At 37.8% G+C, this 24,796-nt stretch overlaps 2 protein-coding genes across 8 annotated transcripts in view; one reads left to right on the plus strand and one right to left on the minus strand.

Moving 5' to 3' along the window:
* The window catches only part of TEX14 (testis expressed 14, intercellular bridge forming factor), a 199,887-nt gene that overhangs the window by 10,087 nt on the left and 165,004 nt on the right, over positions 1-24,796 (plus strand). Inside the window, exon 2 of the mRNA XM_058283898.2 lies at positions 11,385-11,449. The gene's annotated coding sequence lies outside the window, so the exon portion shown is untranslated. The remainder of the gene's footprint in view (positions 1-11,384; positions 11,450-24,796) is intronic.
* Positions 9,143-24,796, minus strand: part of RAD51C (RAD51 paralog C) — a 48,701-nt gene continuing 33,047 nt past the window's right edge. For 2 of the 7 annotated variants that reach the window (XM_058283903.2, XM_058283902.2), the window contains 3 exons: positions 12,313-12,376; positions 11,300-11,426; positions 10,028-10,172 (listed from right to left, as the gene is read on the minus strand). In XM_058283903.2, coding sequence (XP_058139886.1) covers positions 11,307-11,426; positions 12,313-12,376 — 184 coding nt within the window. In that variant the 3' untranslated portion in view covers positions 10,028-10,172; positions 11,300-11,306. Of the gene's footprint in view, positions 10,173-10,852; positions 11,427-12,312; positions 12,377-24,796 lie in introns of those variants that run through there. The other 5 variants (XM_004468205.4, XM_012528902.4, XR_002798526.3 and 2 more) reach the window with 5 other exon arrangements.

A 24,796-nucleotide genomic window follows, 5' to 3' on the forward strand; every position in this document is an offset into this window, starting at 1 on the left:
CACGGTTCAAACCCCGGGCCTCCTTGACCCATGTGGAGCTGGCCATGCACAGTGCTGATGCGCGCAAGGAGTGCCCTGCCACGCAGGGGTGTCCCCCGCGTGAGAGCCCCACGCGCAAGGAGTGCGCCCGTGAGGAAAGCTGCCCAGCGTGAAAAGAAAGAGCAGCCTGCCCAGGAATGGCGCCGCCCACACTTCCCGTGCCACTGACGAAAACAGAAGCGGACAAAGAAACAAGACGCAGCAAATAGACACCAAGAACAGACAACCAGGGGAGGGGGGGGGGGGGGGATTAAATAAATAAATAAATCTTTAAAAAATGAAAAGAAAAGAAAATGAAACAGGCAACTAAATATGAAAACTCCTCACAAAGATGTATTCTTATGCTCAGATATTACTGAACATTTTATTCTCATGTGTAGAGGTGATGGAATTGAGCCACAGTGACATTTGTGACTAGAAGGGAAGATGGAAATGATTCCATTAACCTAGAGTACTGCAACATATGGTAATCATAGGTGGTAGAAAAGCTGTGTCGGACAAGGGTAGATTTAAACCATGTGGTACAGACATTATCAATTACTAGACATGCTGACACAATGCATCTTCTCCAGAAAGGAGATAATTTGGGCATATGAAGTACTCTGCTGCCTTATGAAAGAGAAGTCTATAAATGACATACCTGGCACCAACACAACACACATGGTTTCCAGTAATTCTGCAAGTTCTTATTTGCTGAAACTTCCTAAATAACAATATAACACTCTGCAGCTATTTACACAGCGGCAGCAAATCAAAATATCTATGTAGAGTAAACTTGGGTTCTTAACATATAAAATTATTAAATTTTTAAATCTCTTTTTAAATTGTCACAAGAGATTTGGAATTTTCTATCTCTGGAAATGTACACCAATAATTTCATGATAAATTTAAGATATTTAGGCCCTTGGACAGAAGCTCAATATTAGATTAGATTGGGAGAAGGAATTAAAATTATTTGCTCCAAGTGTTGGTAAAAATATTAAATTGGAAAGTAACATGATGAAAACTGTGTTTTAAGAAAATTTAATATGCAAACATTATTTTCAGAAGAGTACAGGATGAACTGAAGAAGAGACTGGAGACTGGAAGACCAGTTGGGCAAAGGAAGAGACTGAAAGTACAGAAAAGTACTTTCTGGTATTAGTGGGGATGAAAATGAACAGAAGAATGTTCAGATAGGAAGGTCAAAAATTCTAAGGTGGCACTTGGGAAGGGCCAGCAATCCAGAGAGGGTCTAGAAGGCTGCTGTGGTTATCTTTTTTAAAAAAAGATTTACTTTATTTATTTTTTAAAATAAATTGTTGTTAATAAATAAATTGTTTGCATTTGTTTGCATTTGCCGTGTCTGCTTGTTGTATGCTGTTCTTCTTTTCAGGAGGCACCAGAAACCCAGGACCTCTGATATGGGAGGGAGGCACCTAATCGCCTGAGCCACCTTTGCTGCTTTGTTGTCTCTCTCATTATGTTTTCCTCATGTTTCTTGTTGCATCAGCTCGCTGTCTTGCTCATCTTTAGGAGGCACCAGGCACCAAACCTGGAGCCTCCCATGTGGTAGGTGGGAGCTCAATCACTTGAGCCACATCCACTTCCATGCTGAGGGTATCTATTGCTACATAACAAACTCCCATAAAACTCTGTGGCTTAAAACAAATACCATTTATTATATTTCACAGCTTTTTACATTGCTGGGCTCAGCAAGATAGTTCTCATTTGCAGGTCTCACGAGGTTGCAGTAAGATAGCAGTTGGGGACAGAATTATCTGAAGGCTCAGCTGAACCAGACATACAAGATGGCTTACTTATATTATACTTTTATTATTCATACTGAGAAAAACTGAGTGGAAAAATGACTAATATATAAATCATTTTTAAGATACTAATTTGACTGTGTTGGTAAACTGGCAGTTAATGCTGGCTGTTGACTGGAGCTGTCAACTGGGATGCCTACATATGACATGGCTGGCATTATGGCCTTAAAGTAGTCAGAATGCTTACATGGTGGCTTCGGGCTCCAATAGTGAGTATTCCAGTGAATACAGCAGAAAGTGCACACAGCCTTTTACAACCTAGTCAGTAGTATACTTCCACGGTACTCTATTGGTCAAAGCAGTAATAGGCCCACCCAGATTCAAGAAAAGGATAAGCCTTCCTGATGGGAGGAGTGTCAAAGAATTTGTGGCCATGTTTAATTCACCATAGTGTCATTTACCTCCATGAATTTATGACAAAGTTCAGCAACTTGAACATGGAGGCTCAGTAATTTAGGTATCCCAAGTTTAGTTACACTGAGGATATCAATTAACGCTAACAAATCTCACAGAAACTGACTGATGTGAAAAAATCACAATGACAACATAGGAACTTAAATGACAACTAATACTTGGAAGAATATCAATTATTTGTATTGATCTGGCTGTAATCAAAATAGCTTGGAAATCCAATATATACAGATTAATTGGTAAGCAAGCAAACAGATAAGAGTTAATTATGATTCAAGTATTTAATGTCATCAAACTGCAATAGTCTGACGCAAGCATTTCCACAATAAGAACAGATATTAGGAACAATCTAAGAAAAACTCTCATCCCTTTGAACAGGGTTTAAATAGTTATACCATAAACTTTGCCCATTTTATCTTTCCTACCAATACTGCTAATGCTTACCAATATCCTTTTCTTTTTTAAAGATCTATTTATTTATTTAATCCCCCCCCCCCCCCCCCGCTACCCCGGTTGTCTGTTCTCTGTGTCTATTTGCTGCGTCTTGTTTCTTTGTCCGCTTCTGTTGTCGTCAGCGGCACTGGAAGTGTGGGCGGCGCCATTCCTGGGCAGGCTGCACTTTCTTTCGCGCTGGGCGGTTCTCCTTAGGGGCGCACTCCTTGTGCGTGGGGCTCCCCTACATGGGGACACCCCTGCGTGGCAGGGCACTCCTTGCGCGCATCAGCACTGCGCATGGGCCAGCTCCACATGGGTCAAGGAGGCCCGGGGTTTGAACCGCGGACCTCCCATGTGGTAGACGGGCGCCCTAACCACTGGGCCAAGTCCGTTTCCCCCAATACTCCTTTTCATTGACATATTTTCTTTGTGTATGTGACCTCATGCCATATTCTGTCATTAAAGCAGAGTTTCTAAGTTCAGCACTATTTTCATTTTGGACTAAATAATTCTTTGTTAAGGAGGGCTATCCTGCACAATTAGGCTTATCCTGTCCAAATATGCCAAATGTTCCAATGGCATATGGGACAACATCACCCCCAGTTGAGAACCATTTCATTAACGTAATTAAAAAGCATTGGTTCTGGAGTTTGAATTCCTAGGGGGATAATTTTGAGCAAGTCAGAAAATATGAGGTACATTTTTTAGTTTTGGTTGCACAGGACTATATCCTTTTCCTCACAACATCTCAATTCCTTTGGAGAATTACCTTTTATTGTATGTAGTTCTGAAAGGGTATTAAAACCAGATTCCTGCCCTCCTCTTACATAGCCACAGATATCCTTAGTGATTTCTTCCCCCAGATTCTCTATCTTGGAGTCAGGCACTGACATAAGTTAGGTCAATAGAATACTTTCTCTCTAGATTTTGAATCTTGATAAAGAAATCAGGATTGATGAAGGGTGCTAGTTCATTCATCCCAGTGGAATTCCACCATGAGATTCTGTCTAGCCCTCTGAAACTGCAGCCAGTCATGCATTTCCAAATTGGCTTCTTCTGCTTTCCTAATGTTTAAGTTCCTCATAGCCTTCCATTAAATTCTTTTTGGTTTAAATTGTCAGCCAGTTTCCATTATTTACAATTGAAGAGCCCTAACTAATAGACGTAACTTCCCTAAGGATTAAAAACATGAACCTATTTAAAGTTATAGAATGGACTCTTTATGATAATACATGTAAAGGCTTTAGCATAATCCCTGGCATGTGGTTAGCATGTGATGTTAGCTACTATTAGTAAGTTGTCCTGAAGATTTCACAGTTTGGGAGAAAACATTTCTCTAATATTCAAGTTCTCAGATAACAATTTGCTGACACCTGATTGTGCCTCAAATAGAATAATTTGGTGCTGATTAGATATGTAGTCATTTTGAGAGTGAGCCTTTGAGAAAAGATCTGACATTTAAGAGAAAGGAAGTTGAAAGGAAAACCTATTTGGGAAAATACGGTTTTATATATGTCAAAATGTTTGACAGAACTAGGAGATTGCTAATTAAAACTACATTACAGGGAAGCAGATTTGGCTCAGGTGACTAGGCTCCTACCACATGGGAGGTCACTGGTTCGGATCCTGGTGCCTCCTAAAGAAGACAGCAAGTTGGCACAAGAGACAAGGAGAGAAAACATAATGAAAGACACAACAAAGTAGGGAGCTCTCAGAGGTTCCCCGTGCCTCCTACAAACAGCGAGCTGATGTACTGTGCAGGCATGGTGATCTGATGCAACAAGATGATGCAACAAGAGACACATGGAGAAAAACCATGAGAGATACAACAAAAGCAGGGAGCGGAGGTAGCTCAAGCGATTAGGTACCTCCCTCCCACATCAGAGGTCCTGGGTTTGGCTCCTGGTGCCTCCTAAAGAAACAAGGAAGACGAACAGACATAGCAAGTGAAAAACAAGGGGATGGGGAGAAATAAATAATATAAATCTTAAGAAAAAAACCCAAAAACCCTGCATCACAGTAGGTTTGGAGTATGGACGATAATTGTTTAATATATTGTTTTTGGACAAAAATAGGATTAATGATAATTAACTAGGATAAATACTTTTGAGCTTGGGGTACAAAAAAAAAAGTGGAGAACCAAAAATATTCTAGCTGATTTAAACAAAGAGATAATTTATGAGAGGACTGATGAAGTAGCTCACTAGAACTATGATCACTTCAGCTATTTAGTCAGCAGAAACTATTCAACTATCTTGTCCAATCATTGCTGCTATAAATAGAATAAATGCACTTGAACTACTTTTCTCAATCCTGGATTTTCTACTCAAGTTTCAAAGTCTAGAAGTAGAGAGTTCAATTAACTTGGCTTGAGTCACCTGTCTACTTTTCACTACAGAAGGACAAGGTACCTGAATTTATTGTCCTACTAAGACTGCATACAATGGAGAGACACACAACTGTACAAAAGGAAAATGGAGATTAGGAGTGTCTGCTGTCAGAAAAAGACCACTCGAATGTGTCTTACATAGGTCTCCAATAGGCTGTATCAATGTCTTAAGGCAAGAATGAAGTTGTATATATTTGAAGAACAAAGATCAATGTGAATGGCAACATACAAGCATGGAAAGGAAGGCAGAAGTCAGTGTAAGGCTTCAATAAGGAATTTGGTTTTTATTATAAGTGCAACAGGAAATTATTTGATGATTATTAAATAGAGAAAAGAGAAACTTATGCACCTTTTTAAAAGATCACTCTGGCTGCTGTGGTAAAAATGGATCATAGGGGAAATAGGGAAAATAGTGGAGTGGGCAAAGCTCAGTGGTTGAGTGCTGCTTCATATGGATGAGGTCCCAGGTTCAATCACTGATACAAAAAAGAAAGGAAAGACAGAAAAGAAAGAAAAGGAAAGAAAAAAAAAGAAAAGAAAGAAATTGGTAATGACAGTTGTCTCCTAGAAAGTAACCTAGTAACTAAGGGACAGGAGAGAAAAGACTTAAAGACTTACTCTTACTAAATTTCATACTTTTTAAATTTCAAACTTTATGCAAGTATTAGTTAAAAAACATTTTTCTCTTTTTTTTGGATTTATTTATTTTATTTATTTCTCCCCCCTACTCCGGTTGTCTGTTCTCTGTGTCTCTTTGGTGTGTCTTCTTTGTCCACTTCTGTTGTTGTCAATGGCACAAGAATTTGTGTTTCTTTTTGTTGCGTCATCTTGTTATGTCAGCTCTCCGTGTGTGTGGTGCCATTCCTGGGCAGGCTGCACTTTCTTTCGCGCTGGGCAGCTCTCCTTAAGGGGAGCACTCCTTGCGCGTGGGGCTCCCCTACGCGGGGGACACCCCTGCATGGCACAGCACTCCTTGCGTGCATCAGCACTGCACAAGGGCCAGCTGCACACGGGTCGAGGCAGCCCGGGGTTTGAACCGTGGACCTCCCATGTGGTAGACGGACACCCTCACCACTGGGCCAAGTCCACTGCCAAAAGTTTTTCTCTTGATGAACTGATATACTTCCCTTCATTACAGAGAAAGTTATATAACCAATAATGTTTTCTCTTTGGTTTGTATGACTTCTTGATATAAATTATATTTTCTTTGCTAACTGGCTTTTGTTTTTTATGTTAAATTTATATTTTGAAAGTAGGTAGGACATAATTTCCCTAAGTTCTCAACTGAAGATAAGTAGCCCAACTTTCATATCCTCATAAATTAAGCTACACATAAAATCATTATGAGAGTAATGGCTTGTTTAGAAATGCACGTCTCACTACAATGTACTGGGAGTCAAATGGATAGCTGAAACATCAAAAGACCTATGTTAATGGTGAACAAAAATTGAAAACAGGCAAAGAAATATACTGCGGTCAAAAATACATGAAATCTTGTCAACATATTTTATGCCAAAATCAGTTCTGAGGGAGCAAAATGTTCTGTAAATTTTAACACTAACAGTAAATTTAGGCACTGACGTTAACTAAAAATACATATTATGAATAGCTAGCCTCTGTTCTGCAACTCAATGCTTTTTTTTAAAAAAAACATTTCAACATTATTTCTCAAAACTGAAAAGCAATGTATTGTAATGGAAAACCTACTATTATTGATTTTGAAAATAAAAACACATAAAGGTCACCCTTTTCCTATTTCCAGTATTGATCATTTAAGTGAATATTTAATGCCTGTACAAACCACAAAATTTAGGTCCACTGGTCTAAATTTAGCAGTCATTTAGTTCTATCTTGTTTTATAAATAAGGGAAAGGCATGAAAAAAATAAAGGTGCCAAAACTGACATGGCTTGTTAGTGTCTCAGCTGGAATTAGAACCTAGTCTTCTGACACTAGTTCTGTGCTCTTTCTACCACATTATTTTGTAATTTTATCACCAGTAACTAGATGCAAACATTTTAGTAAGAACATCATTAACAAGAAAAATTAAATAATTAGGTAATAAAAATAGCTAATCTAAGAAATGAAAATAAATCTCTTAGGGTTAAAATTTAAGCTAATGGGAACTCCTAGTTTGAAAATCTCCAAAAGGCACACCTGCCTCAAACAATAAAAGTCCATAAAGGTTCAAGAAACAAAAGGTGTTACTCATATAAATTTATAAACCATTAAAACATTATTAAATTGTAAGACTTCTGGGAAGATGGCAGACTAGAAAGACACAGGACTCTCTCCTCTCCCAAGACAGAAATGGCTTGGGAAATAATCTTCTAGGGTTTAGGACTCTAGGGGAAGGCTGGACCTGGCCCAGAAGAGATAGGGGAAAAGGACAAGAATTGCAACAGCAAAACTGTGAGTTAAAACCTGTAGCTCCAACTGCCAGCACCCTCCCCACCCTACAGAAACTTTTGAATTCCCAGGCCTTGTAGCCAGTGGCTACAGACCAAGGTGGCCCCAGGGATCTACCTCTCCAGGAAATGGGAGAGAGATGTTGCAAAAGGCTGACTCAGCTGTTGACCCACAGATTTAGTCTGCTGCATCCCATAAGCAGTTCTAGGCTGGGTGGGGCCGCACCACAATTTGGCTTGGGAGCCAGCACAGGACGGAAGAGATCCAACCCTCTCAATCTCCCTCTCTATTAACCAGGACTGACTGCTGAGGACACAGAGATGAATGGAATTATTTCCTACCCAGGAAAAGAGAGGGGGTTCCTTGAAAAATAAATCTGTCAAAGAACTGAGAATAAACTTTCTTTGGTTTCATATATGAGAAAGAACATCTATGAATGTGGGTAAAAAGTGGTAATGCATGTCAGTCATAGCACTTTTCAAACTTTAACATATGGATGACGCACCCAATGACTGTATTTTCTCATTTTGTATGCAGAATAATGCCTAGATGTACACATCTAGTCCCCTAAACCTGTGAATATATTACCTTACATGACAAAAGGGACTTTTGCCATGATTAAATTTATGGATCTTAAAATGGAGAGATTATCCTGTATTATCCAGATGGGCCCTAAATGTAATCACAAGTGTCCTTATAGGAGGAAGGCAAGAGTTCAGAGTGAGAAAAAGGTGATGTGACAGTGAAAGCAGAAAGAAAGATGCTACAGCTTTGCAAATGGAGAATGGGGTGAAAAGCCAAGGAATACAGGTGGCCTCTAGAAGCCAAGAATGTCAAGGAAGCGGATTCTCCCCCAGAGCCCCCAGAAGGAATGAAGACCAGCTGACATCTAGATTTTAGCCCAGTGAAACTAATATAAACATAATTTCAATATCTTTAAAATGTAACTAATGCAAAATTTAATTTCACTTTAAAACTGAATACTGGGGAGCAGATGTGGTTCAAGCAGTTGAGTACCTGCTTCCCACATGGGAGGTCCTGGGTTTGGTTCCCAGCACCTCCTAGAAAAAATAAAAAGCAAACAACAAGCAAAATAAATGAAAAAATCAATACAGGGGAGCCAAAGCAGCTCAGTGGTTGAGCACCAGCTTCCTACATACGAGGTGGTCCTAGGTTTAATCCCTGCCCCTGGTACCTCAAAAAAAAAAAATAATTTTTCTTTAATACAATTAGAAACATAGTTTATAATACTAAAAATACAGTAACAACTAAAGCTCTAAACAGAAAATTTCAAGTTAGGCACAGTCATTAAAAACTGTCATAGAAAAATTTAATGATGTGGAAAACATAAGATGTATTAATATTTTTAAACAGGTGGTAATGAAATATCATTTTGTGTTTAAAAATGTATATGCCCATATATAAACATTTTTACATTTCCTATAATAAATGCATGTTATTTTTGTAAGTGAAAAATAAATACCTTTGAGCAATAGCAGCAATTTGAAAAGGCTATATGAAATTTTATTTTTATAAAATATGGCTTTGGCTATAATCAGGGACCTATAGTTCTTTTATTTTTTTTTAAAGATTTATTTTATTTATTTCTCTCCTCTCCCCGCCCCACCCCAGTTGTCTGTTCTCTGCAACCATTTGCTGCGTGTTCTTTTTGTCTGCTTCTGTTGTCCACGGCACGGGAATCTTTCTTTTTGTTGCGTCATCTTGTTGCATCAACATTCCGTGTGTGTGGTGCCATTCCTGGGCAGGCTGTACTTCCTTTCATGCTGGGCTGGTCTCCTTGTGGGGTGCACTTCTTGCGCATGGGGCTCCCCTACGCGGGGGGGACCCCTGTGTAGCACGGCACTCCTTAAGCCCATCAGCACTGCGCATGGGCCAGCTCCACATAGGTCAAGGAGGCCCGGGGTTTAAACCATGGACCTCCCATGTGGTAGACGGACGCCCTATTCACTGGGCCAAGTCTGCTTCTCCCTACAGTTCTTTTAAAGTATAGTATTAAGATGCTTTAAAAAGAGATCCTACATTATCTGGTGTCTGGTAGCACCAATATTTATTACTTACAACTCTTTTTTTTTTTTTTTTTAAAGCTATATTATTCACTTTTGGTTGTTTTTTTTTTTTTTCAAGATTTATTTATTTAATTCCCTCCCCTCCCCTGGTTGTCTGTTCTTGGTGTCTATTTGCTGCGTCTTGTTGCTTTGTCCAATTCTTTTGTCCTCAGCAGCACGGGAAGTGTGGGCGGCGCCATTCCTGGGCAGGCTGCTCTTTCTTTTCGGCTGGGCGGCTCTCCTCACGGGCGCACTCCTTGCGCGTGGGGCTCCCCCACGCGGGGGACACCCTTGCGTGGCACGGCACTCCTTGCGCGCATCAGCACTGCGCATGGCCAGCTCCACACGGGTCAAGGAGGCCCGGGGTTTGAACCGCGGACCTCCCATATGGTAGACGGACGCCCTAACCACTGGGCCAAAGTCCGTTTCCCATACAACTCTTGATTTTATGATTGGAGCAGAGAGAATATAAAATGATAGGGAATTTTTAAATGACTGCATCAATGTAATATATGCATTAAAACCTTCAAAAGTAAGATAGTGGGGTGGGTGTAGCTCAGTGGTTGAGTGTCTGCTTCATATGTATAAAGGTCCTGGGTTAGATCCCTGGTACCACCTAAAAATAAAAAAAAAATTTTAAATAAAAATAAAGAAGATACTTAAAATCAGTTGTCCTACATTATGGTAGTCATTCGAATTTAAGTCTTATACAATTTGCCTTGGAGTTCCGGGTTATGCACATTGTCCTGGCATAATTGTTAGCATGCCACCTTTTATTCTCAAAGTCCTGGTTAACTATGGTTATTCCATATAATTAATTGCAGAACAGGTTTGTTGAAAAAATGTTATAAATTTGATGTACAGTCTAGTACAGGAAATACAACCTGTCACTAAAATCTGTAAAATGTGGTAATCACAGTACATAATTTTAAATTATTTAAATCATGTTCTTCCACTGGGAATCAAAATAAATTTTGCTAATGAATTGAGAGTACTAAGAAAAACAAGGTCCTAAAACATCTTCAGATGCTTTTGAAAACACACAAGAATGAAAATTTTTAGTTTTTTCAAATGTTAAGGTTATTCAAAGGAAAATGATAATACACTTAGAATTCTAGAATGGATCACTCCAGGTATCAAAAATATAGAAATAATGTGAGTTTATCAACTTATTGCAGAATAATATGTGCTAGACAATTTTTAGATAATAGCTCCAAATACATTCCTTTAACATTATAAAAACCACACAGAAAATTAAACAAATGTCTTAGATTTAAAGGACAGAGGTTACTAAAATCAGTTTGGTCAGTTAATATTTTATTTTAGCCATATAAATGAATATAATGATATACTGACTCCTGGTGCTACCTGTTCTTGAAACTAAGAAAGTCTGTCATTTTTAAGAGTTAGCAAAGTTACATTTAAAACAGAAAGATTTTCTAGGCAATTGTCAAAGAAGGGGGGGCCATTCTGAATTCAGATTGGCCACATGAAATTAGCTTTCCACCTTTATGAAACACAATACCTATATCATCTCTACTGAACATTACAGAAAACGAAACAACAAAATAATAGAACAGTGCTTCAAAAGAACTTTTTCAGAGAATCAGACTCCTTAATTATTTTTCCCATTCACTTCAGTATATTTCTGATTCATTCATGCCATAGTATGTGTTTATATTTTAAAATAATGAGTCTACTATTGTACACATTGAATGTTAAGGCATCAATACATTTGCATACTTTGAGATTAATCTTTGGATTTCTGCTCCTCTTCTTCTGATTCTCGTGACCGTTTCCGGGAATTCAACGAAACTTCTATTGGCAGTGAGCATGCAGTATCAACAATAGCATCTCTAAATCCCTGAGACTGCAAGATGAAAAAATATACAAGTAAGTACACTTTTAAGAACATTTAAAAATAAAGATTAGTTTACTCAAAAGATTGTTTAAGTAAGTAATTGATCTACTTTCTTTTGGGGATAGAAGTTATCAATCACCATGAGTGAAGGAAAGGACAGACTTCATGGATAGGTGTCCAAACCAGGGGCTGTAATAAAATATTTTATTTGAAGAACAATCCTAACAAACTTTATGATGGCTCTGTTGAAAGAGATGAAAAGAAGTAACATGTACTAGTTACTTAAGAATGTTATTCATTTATTTTCACAAATATGCTAAAATACAGTTTTCCAATGAGGGTGCTGCAAATGCACCTGGGCAGTGCAAAGACTAAATGGATAATTCAGTATTAAGGATCAATGTCCTTATAAAAATGAGATGGAAAGAATATACTTGGCTCAAAGCATTTGATAAATATACATATTTCAGTTAAAATGTATATTCTGTAATATAAAGTCACAGAAAAATTAACATTTTTAAGTGGGCTATATTTAGTGGCTATGATAGACCTATAATATTTATACACCAAAATGATTAATGTTGGTATTTTTTCTTTTCTGAAAATCTTAAGCAATTTTTACTTTAAAAAACTTTAATAACTTGACATTACATATGGCATGGAACAAATACTACAAATAAGTATTTCCTCTGTTCTTAAGAATAAACTTTAGTCTAACTGTGACTAGAGTATTTTATATATAAAGTACTATTTTGGGGCTAATGTTCTAAGCATCAAAGGCTGTCCTCAAATATGCCTGCTGCCTACAGAAGTTAACAAGCAATTTGTAAATGCTTATTTCAGATAATTATTGCCCACTAACACCAAAATCCCATTCTAATTAAATAATACTGACTGTGATTTGAAACAGAACTGTGGATTCCTTCTGGTTTGGTGATTTACACAATGTTGCCAACCTGCTTAGAAAAAAAGAATAAATATACACAACACACGACCTTAATTAATTAACCCAGATGACAGATTTCATAATTTAAATTTATAGCTTTTTGCTATAACTCTATTATTTTGTTCTCTAAACACACAGAAGGCAAAGAAATAGAAAAAAAAATTCCCTTTTAAAAACTATATGTATGCATATAGTGTGCATATAATTAAGACTTGTTTACACAAATGAAATTTTAAAACAACCTAAAGTCCAATAAATGATTCAAATAAACTATTTTATACATGAGATACTATCTATGCTAAAAAATAAGTTGGAAGAAAATATTTAATGAGATAGAAAAATACTATTAATATATCCAGTAAAAGTTATACTGCATGAGCCCATATTAATAAGTATGTATATACACATGTATAGAAAAATTATTAGATGGGTACAAATAAAAAAGTTAATAGTTATGTAGTAGAAGTTCTAGGTAAGATAAAGAAATAAAGGGCATCTAAATTGGAAAAGAAGTAAAACTTTCAATATTTGCAGCTGATATGATCCTCTACATAGAAAATTCTGAAAAATCCGAACAAGCTACTAGAGCTAATAAATTCAGCAAAGTGACAGGGCACATGATCAACACACAAAAATCAGTAGTTTTTCTATATGCCAGTAATGAACAAAGGAAGAAATCAAGGGGGAAAAACCCATTTATAACAGCAACTAAAAGAATCAAATAAATAGTAAATTTAACCAAGGATGTAAAGGACTTATACACAGAAAACTATAAAACTTTGCTGAAAGAAATGAAAGAAGACCTAAATAAATGGAAGTACATTCTCTGTTTATGAACTGGAAGGCTAACTATCATTAAATTCTGCCCAAAGCTATTCACAAATTCAACGCAATCCCAGTCAAAACTCCAAGAATTTACAGAAATGGAAAAGCCAATTATCCAATTCATTTAAGGGAACCAGCAAGGGAATAAAGAGATCCGACCCTCTCAATCTCCCTACTGACCAGGACTGGTTGTTAAGGGAGCAGAGGGGAGTGGAATTAAAAGGGAGGGAGGTGCCTGCAAAGGTTGGAGAACGGCCTCCTTGAAAGTTTGAACTATGAGGCTCTTAGCCTCCAGGCAGGGTTCTGTGTTGCAGTGAATACCGGCCAACCAGGCTTTGAACTGAGAGGGCTGCCAAAGAGCACCATCTGCTTTTGGAACAAGGCAGTGCATGTGAGGAAAGTAAATGAGAGGCTTTTCTTGGTGTTTACAGGCTCCCTCCCTAAAGTCACTGGAAACAGATCTGCAACCCATTACTGGGTCCAGGTCAACTAACAGGAACAATCCTAAAGACCCAGAACAGGCTGAAACAAGGTTCAAAGAACAGGAGTAACACACAACCTTCCACAACTAAATCCCTATGAAACAGAGAAATTGAGCATCTGAGTAAACTCACTATCCTAATTAGATGCCTAGATATCAGCAAAAAATTATAAGCAATACTAAGAAAATGAGAGAATAAATCAAAGCCCCAGAAGAAATGCAGGATTTGAGAAAAGTAATCAATGAGAGCCACATTAACTTCCAAAATCAAATCAATGAGTTGAAAGACACTATGTCTAAAGAGCTCCCGCCTACCACATGGGAGGTCTGGGTTCAATACTCGGTGCCTCCTAGAGAAGACGGGCAAGAGGGTGAGCTGGTGCAACAGGCTGGTGTAGCGATGCAACAAGATGACACAACCAAGAGACACAGCAAGGAAACACAATGAGAGACATAACAAATCAGGGAGCAGAGGTTGCTCAGATGATTAGGCGCCTCCTTCCCATATGGGAGGTCCCAAGTTCAGCTCCTGGTGCCTCTTAGAAAAAGAAGACCAGCACACAACAAACAACAGCACATGCAAACAACAAGAGGGTGGGGAGAAATAAACAAAACAAACTTAAAAAAAAAAAAAAAGAAGAGCTGAAATTGAGGAGAAGAAAAGCATGAAAAAAAAATGAACAGGGGCTCAGGGAGTTAAATGATAACACGAAACGCAACCACATACGTGTCATGGGAGTTCCAGAAGAAGGGAGGGGAAAAGGGGCAGAAAGATGTTTGAGGAAATAACGGTTGAAATTTCCTACCTCTTACAAAAGAAATTAATTTACATGACCAAGAAGCAGAGCATACCCCAATCAGAATAAATGTGAACAGGCCTACTCCAAGACACATATTATCCAAAATGCCAAATGACAAAGGCAAAGAGAAAGTTCTGAGAGCAGCAAGGGAGAAACGAACCACCACATACAAGGGGTGCCCAGCAGGACCTAGTGTGGATTTCTCATGAGAAACTTTGGAGGTCAGAAGACAGTGGTATGATTCAATTAGGATACTGAAAAAGAAAAACTGCCAGCCGAGAATTCTTTATCCAGCAACACTGTCCCTCAAATATGAAGGTGAATTTAAAATGTTCATAAACAAACAGAAACTAAGAAAGTTCATAAAAAACAATCTACTTTTGCAGAAAATATTAAAGGGAGCCTTACAACTTGAAAGAAAAAGACAGGACACAGAGGCTTAGAGGAGAGTACAAAAGACAAGAATAGCAGAAAGGATTACCAAAAGAGTAAAAAGACAACAAAAATATGATATGACATGAAAACCAAAGAATAAAATGGTACAAGTAAATATTGCATTTACAGTGATATCATTAATGTGAATGGATTAAATTCCCCAGTCAAAAGATACTGGCTGAAAGGATAGATAAAAAAAGCATGAATCATTCATATATTGCTTATAAGAGACTCACCTTAGACCCAGGTATACAAACCAGCTAAAGTGAAAGGCTGGAAAACAGCACTCCATGCAAACAGAAACCAAAAAAAAAACAGGGGTAGCTATACTAACATCAGGAAAAAACAGACTTTATATGCAAAAAAAGTTGAGATACGGAAGCCATTATATTAACAAAAGGGACAATCCACCAAGAAGAAATAACAGTCACAAATATCTACGTACCTAACCAGGGAGCCCCAAAATACATGACGCAAACTGGCAAAGCTGAAGAAATAGACATCTCTACAATAATAGTTGGAGATTTCAACACACCACTCATATCACTAAATAGAACTAGACAGAAGATCAACAAGGAAACAGAGAACTTAAACAATATGATAAATGGGCTAGACCTAACAGATATATACAGAACATTGCATCCAAACTTAGTGGGTATTACATTCTTCTCAAGGACTCATGGATCTTTCTCCAGGACCACATTTTAGGTCACAAGACAGGTCTCAATAAATATAAAAAGTTGAAAATATACAAAACACATTCTCAGATCATAATGTAATGAAACTGGAAATCAATAGCAGATGAACAGAGGTAAAACTGCAAATGTATGGAGGCTGAACAATACACTTCTAGATAATCAGGGGGTCAAAGAAGAAACTGTAAGTGAAATTAGTAAATATATTGATAGGAATGAAATCTAGAACACAATTTATCCAAGCCTATGAGATACAGCAAAGGCAATACTGAGAGGGAAATTTAAAGCCCTAAACTCCTATATTAAAAAAGAATGGGCTAAAATCAAAGATCTAACTGAACAACTGGAGAAACGAGAAAAAGAACAGCAAACTATTCCCAAAGCAAGCAGAAGGAAAGAAATAATAAAGATTACAAAAGAAATTAATGAAATTGAGAACAAAACAAACAAACAAAAAAGAGAGAAAATCAACAAAACCGAAAGCTGGTTCTTTGAGAAGATCAATAAAATTAACAAACTCTTAGCTTGGCTAACAAAGAAAAAAAGAAGACACAAATAAATAAAGTCAGAAATGTAAGGGGGGAGATTATGATTGATTCCACAAAAATAAAGGATCATAAGAGGATATTCTGAGAAACTGTGCCAACAAACTAGACAACCTAGATGAAATGGACAAATTCCTAGACAACCTACACTGATGCTAGAAAAAATACAAGAACTTAACAAAGCAATCACATTTAAAAAGATTGATTCAGTCATCAGAACTCTCCCAAAACAGAGAAGTCCAGGACCAGATGGCTTTACAGTTGAATTCTATCATTTATTTAGAGAAGAATTAACACCAATCCTGCTTAAACTCTTCCAAAAAATTCAAGAGAAGTGAAAATAACTCAATACATTTTATGAAGCCAACATCACCCTAATACCAAAGTCAAATAAAACCCCTATTAAGAGGAAAAGATGTCGCTCAAGCAGTTGATTGCCCACCTCCCACATGGGAGGTAACAGGTTCAGTTCCTAGTGCCTTCTAGAGAGAAACAAAAAAAGAAACAACAAGCAAATAAACCGCCCCCAAAGAAAAACAAAAAACAAAAAAACTGCAAAGGAGCCGATGTTGCTCAGTGGTTGAACACTGGCCTCTCACACACGAGGTCCTGGGTTCCCAACGCTGGTACCTCAAAAAGAGAAAAAGAAAAAAGAATCTACAAGAAAGAGAATTACAGAGCAATCTCTCTAATGAATACAGATGTAAAAATTTTCAACAATACTTGCAAACAGAATCCAACAGCACATCCAAAGACTGATACACCATAACCAAATGGGATTTATCCCTAGTATGCAAGGGTGGTTCAACATAAGAAAATCAATGAACATAATGCACCACATTAACATACTGAAGGGGAAAAACCACATGTTCATCTCGATTGACATGGAAAAAGCATTCAACAAAATCCAGCATCCTTTCTTGATAAAAACCCTTCAAAAGATGAGAAGGAAAATTCCTCATGATAGAGGGCATATATGAAAAACCCACAGCCAACATTATATTCAAAGAAAAAAATGCTGAAAGCTTTCCCTCTAAGATCAGGGACAAGACAATGATGCCAACTGTCACCAATGTTAGTCAACATTGGGCTAGAAGTGCTAGCTAGAGTAATTAGACAAAAAATAAATAAAGTAAAATGCATCCAAATAGGAAGAGAGGAAATAAATTCACTGTTCATGGATATCATGATGTATATTTAGAAAATTCTGAAATGTCTATGAGAAAGCTACTTGAGGTAAAACAAGTCCACCAAAGCGGCAGGATACAAGTTCAACACGCAAAAATTGGGAAGCGGATGTGGCTCCACTGACAGAGCATCTGCCTACCATATGGAGGGTCCAGGGTTCTATACGCAGGGCCTCCTGACCTATGTGGTCAGCTGGCCCATGTGCAGTGCTAACGCGCGCAAGGAGTGCTGTGCCATGCAGGGGTGTCCCCCGCATAGGGAAGCCCCACATGCAAGGAGTGCACCCCATAAGGAGAACCGCCCAACATGAAAGAAAGTGCAGCCTGCCCAGGAATGGTGCCGCACACATGGAGAGATGATGCAGCAAGATGATAACAAAAAGAAAACAGATTCCCGTGCCGCTGACAACAGAAGCGAACAAAGAAGACAAAGCAAATAGACACAGAGAACAGACAACTGGGGTGGGGTAGGGAGGGGAGAGAAATAAATAAGTAAATAAAATCTTAAAAAAATATATTTATATATATAAAACAGCATGGGATTGGCATGAAGCAGACATGTTGATCAGTGGAATAAAACTGAGAGTCCAGAAATAAACCCTCACCTCTATAGCAAACTTCTTTTATTAACTTACCAAAGCCATGTTAATGAGAAAAAACAGTCTCAACAAATGGTGCTGGGGGAACTGGATATCCACTCCCTATACAACAATCAACTCAAAATGGATCAAGGACCTAAATATACAAGTCAGGACCATAAAACTACTAGAAGAAAATGTAGGGAAACATCTTAAAGACCTTGTGGTCGGTGGTGTTCTTGGACCTTACATCCAAAGCACAAGCAAAAGAAAAAAAAAAGATAAATGGGATCTCCTTAAAATTAAACACTTTTACACCTTAACAGACTTTATCAAAAGGGTGAAAATGCAGCTGACTTGATGGGAGAAAATATTTGGAAATCACATATCCGATAAGGGTTTAATATCCATTATATATAAAGGGATGCTACAACTCAACAATAAAAAGACAAACAACCCAATTTAAAAATGAGCAAAAAACTTAAAAAGACATTTGTATAAAGAAGAAATACAAATGGCAAAAAAAAAAAAAAAAAAAACCCACACACAAAAAACACAAGAAAAAAATGTCCACTGTCACTAGTGTTTAGGGAAATTCAAATCAAAGCTACAACGATATATCATTTCACATCTATTAGAATGACCACTTTTAAAAAGACAGAGGGAAGCGGATTTGGCTCAAATGATAGAGCATCCACCTACCACATAGGAGTCCAGGGTTCGATCCCCAGTGCCTCCTGACTAGTGTGGTGAGCTGGCCCATGTGCGGTGCTGATGTGTGCAAGGAGTGCCATGCCATGCAGGGGTGTCCCCCACGTAGGGGAGGCCCACGCACAAGGAGTGTGCCCCATAAGGAGAGCCACCCCACACTCCTGCCCAGGAGTGGAACCACACACGTGGAGAGCAGAAGAAGCAAGATGATGCAATAAAAAGAGACACAGATTCCCAGTGTCACTGATAGAATACAAGTGGACACAAAAGAACACACAGTGAAGGGACACAGACAGCACACAACTGGGGTTGGGGGAAGGGGAGAGAAATTTAAAACAACAACAACAACAACAACAACAACAAAACAGAATTACAAGTTTTGGAGAGGGTGTGGAGATAGGAACACTTAATCACTGTTGGTGGGAATGCAGAATGGTACAGCCACTGTGGAGGAGTTTATGGCAGTTTCGAAAGAAGTTGAATAGAAATTTGCCACGTGGCCTAGCAATACCACTCCTGGGTACATACCTAGAAGAAATGAAAGAAGTGACAGGAATAGATACCTGCACACTGATGTTCATAGAAGCATTATTCACGATTGCTCTAAGCTGGAACAAAAACAGGTGTTTACTGACTGATGAATATCTAAACTGTGGTGTAAACACACAACGGAATTATCATGCAGCTGAAAGAAGAAATGAAGTTTTAAAACTTATGACAACATGGATGAACCTGGAGGACACTATGTTGAGAGAAATAAGCCAGACACAAAAGGACAAATATTGTACGCCTGAGCTATTTTGAACTAAATATATTGTGTAATCTCATAAAGTTAATACCTTGAACATGGGTCACCAGAAAATAAAATGACATTAGAGAATGATAAGCTGAGGGTTAACTTGTGCAGAATTGGAAAAAAGGATGTGTGTTATATTTTGAAAATGAATAGAAAGGCTGAAAGCACAACATAATGTTTGTAACTAGCAGTACTATTATGTGAGTATGACAGTAGTTGAATGGGAAAGTCAAAGATCACGTATATTATTAAAAGGAAAGTGAAAACATGTAACATGGGACTGAACAGTACAGTAAAACTGCATATGAATATGGGTAAACTTGCATATATAAGACCATTTTTCTTTGAAAATGAATATATGTTAATACTACAAGATATTAATAACAGGGGAAAAAACTTCTGATAAGTCAAAGAAACCAGACACAAAGTACTACATATTTTATGACAGCATTTACATAAAACGTAAATGAAAACCAATCTATAAATACGTAATTAGATTAATGGTTATATAGGGCTGCGGAAGGACAGTGGGTTTGAGAGGTAACTGCTAAGGGTGTGGAGCTTTTTTTTTGGAGTAATGAAATTGTTCTAAAATTTTTTGTGGTGATATATGCATGTAACATTGTTTACAAATTCCAAAAATAGATATTGGATTATGTTTGTAAACTAGTCTGTTCCTCTGGGTGTGTTCCCCTTTGCTTGTATTAAATTCAGAGATTTCACTTTACTTGATTAAATTATAATTGGGCATCAGTATTCAGATAAGAAGGGGGTGGGGACTCACAGACATCCTGGCAGAGGAGGGAGTTTGGAGTTTTGATGCTGGAGCCCCAGTAAGTACACACACAGGAGAACACAGTAAGATGGCTCCATAGACACGGCAGAGGCCCCAGGAAGAGAGAAAGCCTGATAGTCTACAGCTGACCTTTTGAAGAGACCAGAGCAGCTGAGCCTAGAAAGAATTGAGCCCTGGAGAGAGAGACAAAGACTTATGCCAGCCTACAACTAAGATCGGAAGGAGCTGGGACCACAGAGGAAGAAGAGGAAGGCTGAAACCGCACAGAAATCAGCAGCCACCTTGCTCCAACATGTAGCAACAGACTTTGGTGAGGGAGGTATTATGCTTTATGACCTTGTAACTCTAAGCTTCTACCCCAAATAAATATCCTTTATAAAAGCCAAGAGAGTTCTGGGACTTGCATCAACACCCCTTTGGCTGACTAATACAATGCACAACATTGTGATTATACTGAAAGTTATGGATTATACACTTTGGATACATATTATAGTATGCAAATATATCTCAATAAACTGCTTTAAAAAATAAATAAATATGCAAGAACAGCCAGAAATAGCAGCTACATATGGCAGGGGAAGCACAGAGAGATTGAAAGGTGAAGAATTTTCATGTTTGTCTGGTTTTTGTTTACTATTATTACCAAAACAATGAAAATGCTCTAATAATGATTGAAGTGATGAATGCACAACTATGTGATTATACCAAATACCTCTGCTTGCACACTTTGGATGAACCGTATGCTTTCTTAATATGTATCAATAAAAGTGATTTGTTAAAAAAGAATTGGGGAGAGTGGATGTGGTTCTAGCAGTTGAGCACCTGCTTCCCACATGGGAGGTCCTGGGTTTTGTTCCTGGAGCCTCTGAAAAAAAAAAAAACAACCAAACAACAAGCAAAACCGAAAAAAAATTCAACTCAAGGGAACTGATGTGGCTCAGTGGTTAAGTGGTAGCTTCCCAGATATGAGGTCCTGGGATCAATCCCCAGCCTGGTACTTAAGAAAATTTTTTTAAAAAATTGGCAGGAGACTTGAAAAGACATTTCTCCAAAGGAGAAACATAAATGGCCAATAAGACATGAAAAGATGCTCAACATCATTAGCCAGTAGGGAAATGCAAATGAACAGTAAAAAGACATATCATTTTACAAACACTAGAATGGCTATTAAAAAAATGGAAAATAAATGCTGATAAGCCTGTGGAAAAATAGGAACACCCATTCATTGTTGGTGGGAAAGTAAAATGTGGAAAACAGTTGGCAGTTCCTTAGAAAGTACAGAATTAGCACATGACCTGGCAATCACATTACTAGGTATATACCCAAAAGAACTGAAAGCAGGAATGTGAACATAAGTTTGCACACCAATGTTCATACCAGCATTATTCACAATTGCCAAAAGGTGGAAGCAACCCAAATGTCCATTAACAAATGAATGTATAAATAAAATGTGGTTTATACATTCAATGGAAAATTATTTGGCCATAAAAGAATGAAGTTCTAATTCATGCTACAGCATGAGCGAACTTCAAAGACATAATGTTGAGCAAATTAAGCCAGACACAAAAAGACAAATGTTATGCTCTCACTTATATGAAATAACAAGAATATGCAATTTCATAAAGTCAGAAACCAGAATAGAGTTACCAAGGGCCAGGTGGGGTAAGGATAAGGGAGCTAATGCTTAATCAGTAGGGAGTCTGTTTGGGGTGATGGAAAAATTTTGGCAATAGATGATGGAGATGGAGGCACACTTTGTGAATGTAATTAACACCAATTAATTGTATATTTGAAAAGGGATAAAAAGGGAAAATTTATTTTCTAAGTAAGTTACCACACCAAAACAAAACAAACAAAAAAAATTGTACAGCACAGAAACCCTAATGTAAACAGTAGGCTAAAGTTAAAAGCATAATTAAAATAATATTGTCAGTGATTGTAATAAAAGTACCACACTAATGCAAAATGTTAATAATAGGGAAAACTTCATGTGAGGAAAGGGTATATAGGAATTCAACTTTCTTCATGATTTTTCCCTAAACTTGTAAGTGCTCTAACTAAAAAAAATAGTTAAGGGAGTAGATGTAGGTGAGTGGTTTAGCACCTGCTTCCCATGTACAAGGTCCTGGGAACGATCGCTGGTACCTCCTAAAAAAAAAAAATAAGGGAAGCAGATTTGGCTCAATGGATAAGTCTGCCTACCACATGGGAGGTCCAAGTTCAAACCCAGGGCCTCCACACCCGTGTGATGAACTGGCTCACGTGCAGTGCTGATGCGTACAAGGAGTGCCCTGCCACACAGTGGGTATCCCCTGCATAGGGGAACCCCATGCACAAGGAGTACGCCCTGCAAGGAGAGCCGCCCAGAGCAAAAAAAGTGCAGCCTGCCCAGGAGTGGCGCCACACACATGGAGAGCTGATGCAGCAAGATGACACAACAAAAAGAGACAGATTGCAGATGCCACTGACAAGAATACAAGCAGACACAGAAGAACACACAGCAAATGGACAGAGAAAGCAGACAACTGGGGGAGGGGAATAGGGAGGGGGAGAAAAATAAAAAACAAATCTTTAAAAAAAAAAAAAAAGAACCACTCTCTCTTTATTCAATGAAACAGAAATTAGCTAACCTTGTGAAAAATGATCTAATTACCTTGTATTACCAGTATGTCCAAAAAGATAGTCATTTTCTCAGACTTTTTCTGAGGAAATTACTGAAAACAAAGCTTTTAGAAGAATATTTTTATGTTTATCAATAATCTAAAGTCAAATGGGCATTAAATATTCAAGTTGAAAATCTTCCTCAAATTCCCAGGTATAAAACATTTTTCATATTTCTTGTCTGCATGTCAAAAGATCTTTCTAAACAACAGAGTGAAGAAATCACTTGGATGAGATGAAGTTTAACATATGGCTGAACTACATAGTTTGGGTCAGGAAGAAACATGGCAGAAGCACAACTTGTGCTCCAAGGCAAAGCACACATATAAAACACTGTGTGGGGGTGTAGATAAATTACTTCAGTCTGCAATCTGATCCTCTTGGTAAAGAGCAGTACATCACAGTCTCATATTATCATGAATATGCAAACTGGAGGAAAACCCATACAATATACCAAGCACAGACAAAAGCATTTCTTTTAATAACTGTTGGAATGTTATTCCAGTATTAGTCAAAGTAAATGAGTGTTACTGCAAAAGGATGGGGACCAGGGCATGAAATGGGATACCTAAGGTCAAATCTCAATATAAAACTGGCTATTCAAAGCTTTTAATTTTACCGCTCAAACTAAAACTGCCCATTTTTATAACTATTTTTCCCTAGTGTGAATTATATATATATACATATATTTTTAAAGATTTATTTATTTCTCTCCCCTTCCCCCCACTCCCCATTGTCTACTCTCTTTGTCCATTTGCTGTGTGTTCTTCTGTTTCTGCTTGCATTCTTGTCAGGCAGCACTGGGAATCTTTGTCTCTTTTCTGTTACGTCACCTTGCTGCGTCAGCTCTCCGTATGTGCAGCGCCACTCCTGGGCAGGCTGTGCTTTTTTCACATGGGGTTGCTCTCCTTGCGGGGCACACTCCTGGTGCGTGGGGCACCCATACACGGGGGACATTCCTGCATGGCACGACACTCCTTGCACGCGGTGCACTGCGTGTGAGCCAGCTCACCACATGGGCCAGGAGGCCCTGGGTACTGAACCCTGGACCTCCTATACAGTGGACGCTCTATCAGTTGAGCCACATTTGCTTCCCCCAGTGTGAATTTTTATTTCCATCCTTTCAAGATAAACTAAATTTTAAAAGGCATACAAATGGAGAAAAAGGATTTTAACTAAAAAGAGAGCATAAGAGCTATACTTCAGATTTGCTGGCAATCATTGTAATACTATAATTACTTTCCAGAAACAGTAATTACAGGAGAAAGAGAATGAACTCTACTATATAGAGTCAGCTATAAAATATGGATGCTATTTCTAAGTTATTTAGAAAATAAAATGAAATATATATACATTGCTTATTTAGCACACTAAAAGACAGTTAATAAATATACAATAAACAATAGCTATTATTTATAACTTATTTAGCAAGTTAACCTTCTGGGCCTCAGTTTTCTCACTTTAATGGTAATAGTTTAGATTCTTCAGAGTTATTAAAGAGATTAAATGTATAAAAAAATGCTTAGTAAAATATCTTGCATAAGTATGCACCCACTAAAATGACAGTATAGGAAACTGAAAAACAATTATAAAATTTTCCATAAAATACACAAGATTCTCCTCACCCTCCAATCTATCTAATTCCAATTAGTATTCTATAGTAGTCTCTAATTTCTTGGGAAGGATTTGTAAGAAGCTGGGGTCATAAAATGGTTAACTCTGAAAAGCATGATTTTCCGACCCCCATGGATATCTAACCAATGCTGACTTCCAGAATTTGACAAAGGTGCCAAACTTCTCATTCTGATGAGTGCATAAAAAGAAGAAACATCTTGCAGTGCTTTTATTATTTTTCCTATTTCTTATATGTATTCTATTAGTGAGGATTTAATAACAGCTTGAAGAAGACTACCATTGTATAGT

Source organism: Dasypus novemcinctus, chromosome 21 (genome assembly GCF_030445035.2).
Source record: "Dasypus novemcinctus isolate mDasNov1 chromosome 21, mDasNov1.1.hap2, whole genome shotgun sequence".
NCBI lineage: Eukaryota > Metazoa > Chordata > Mammalia > Cingulata > Dasypodidae > Dasypus > Dasypus novemcinctus.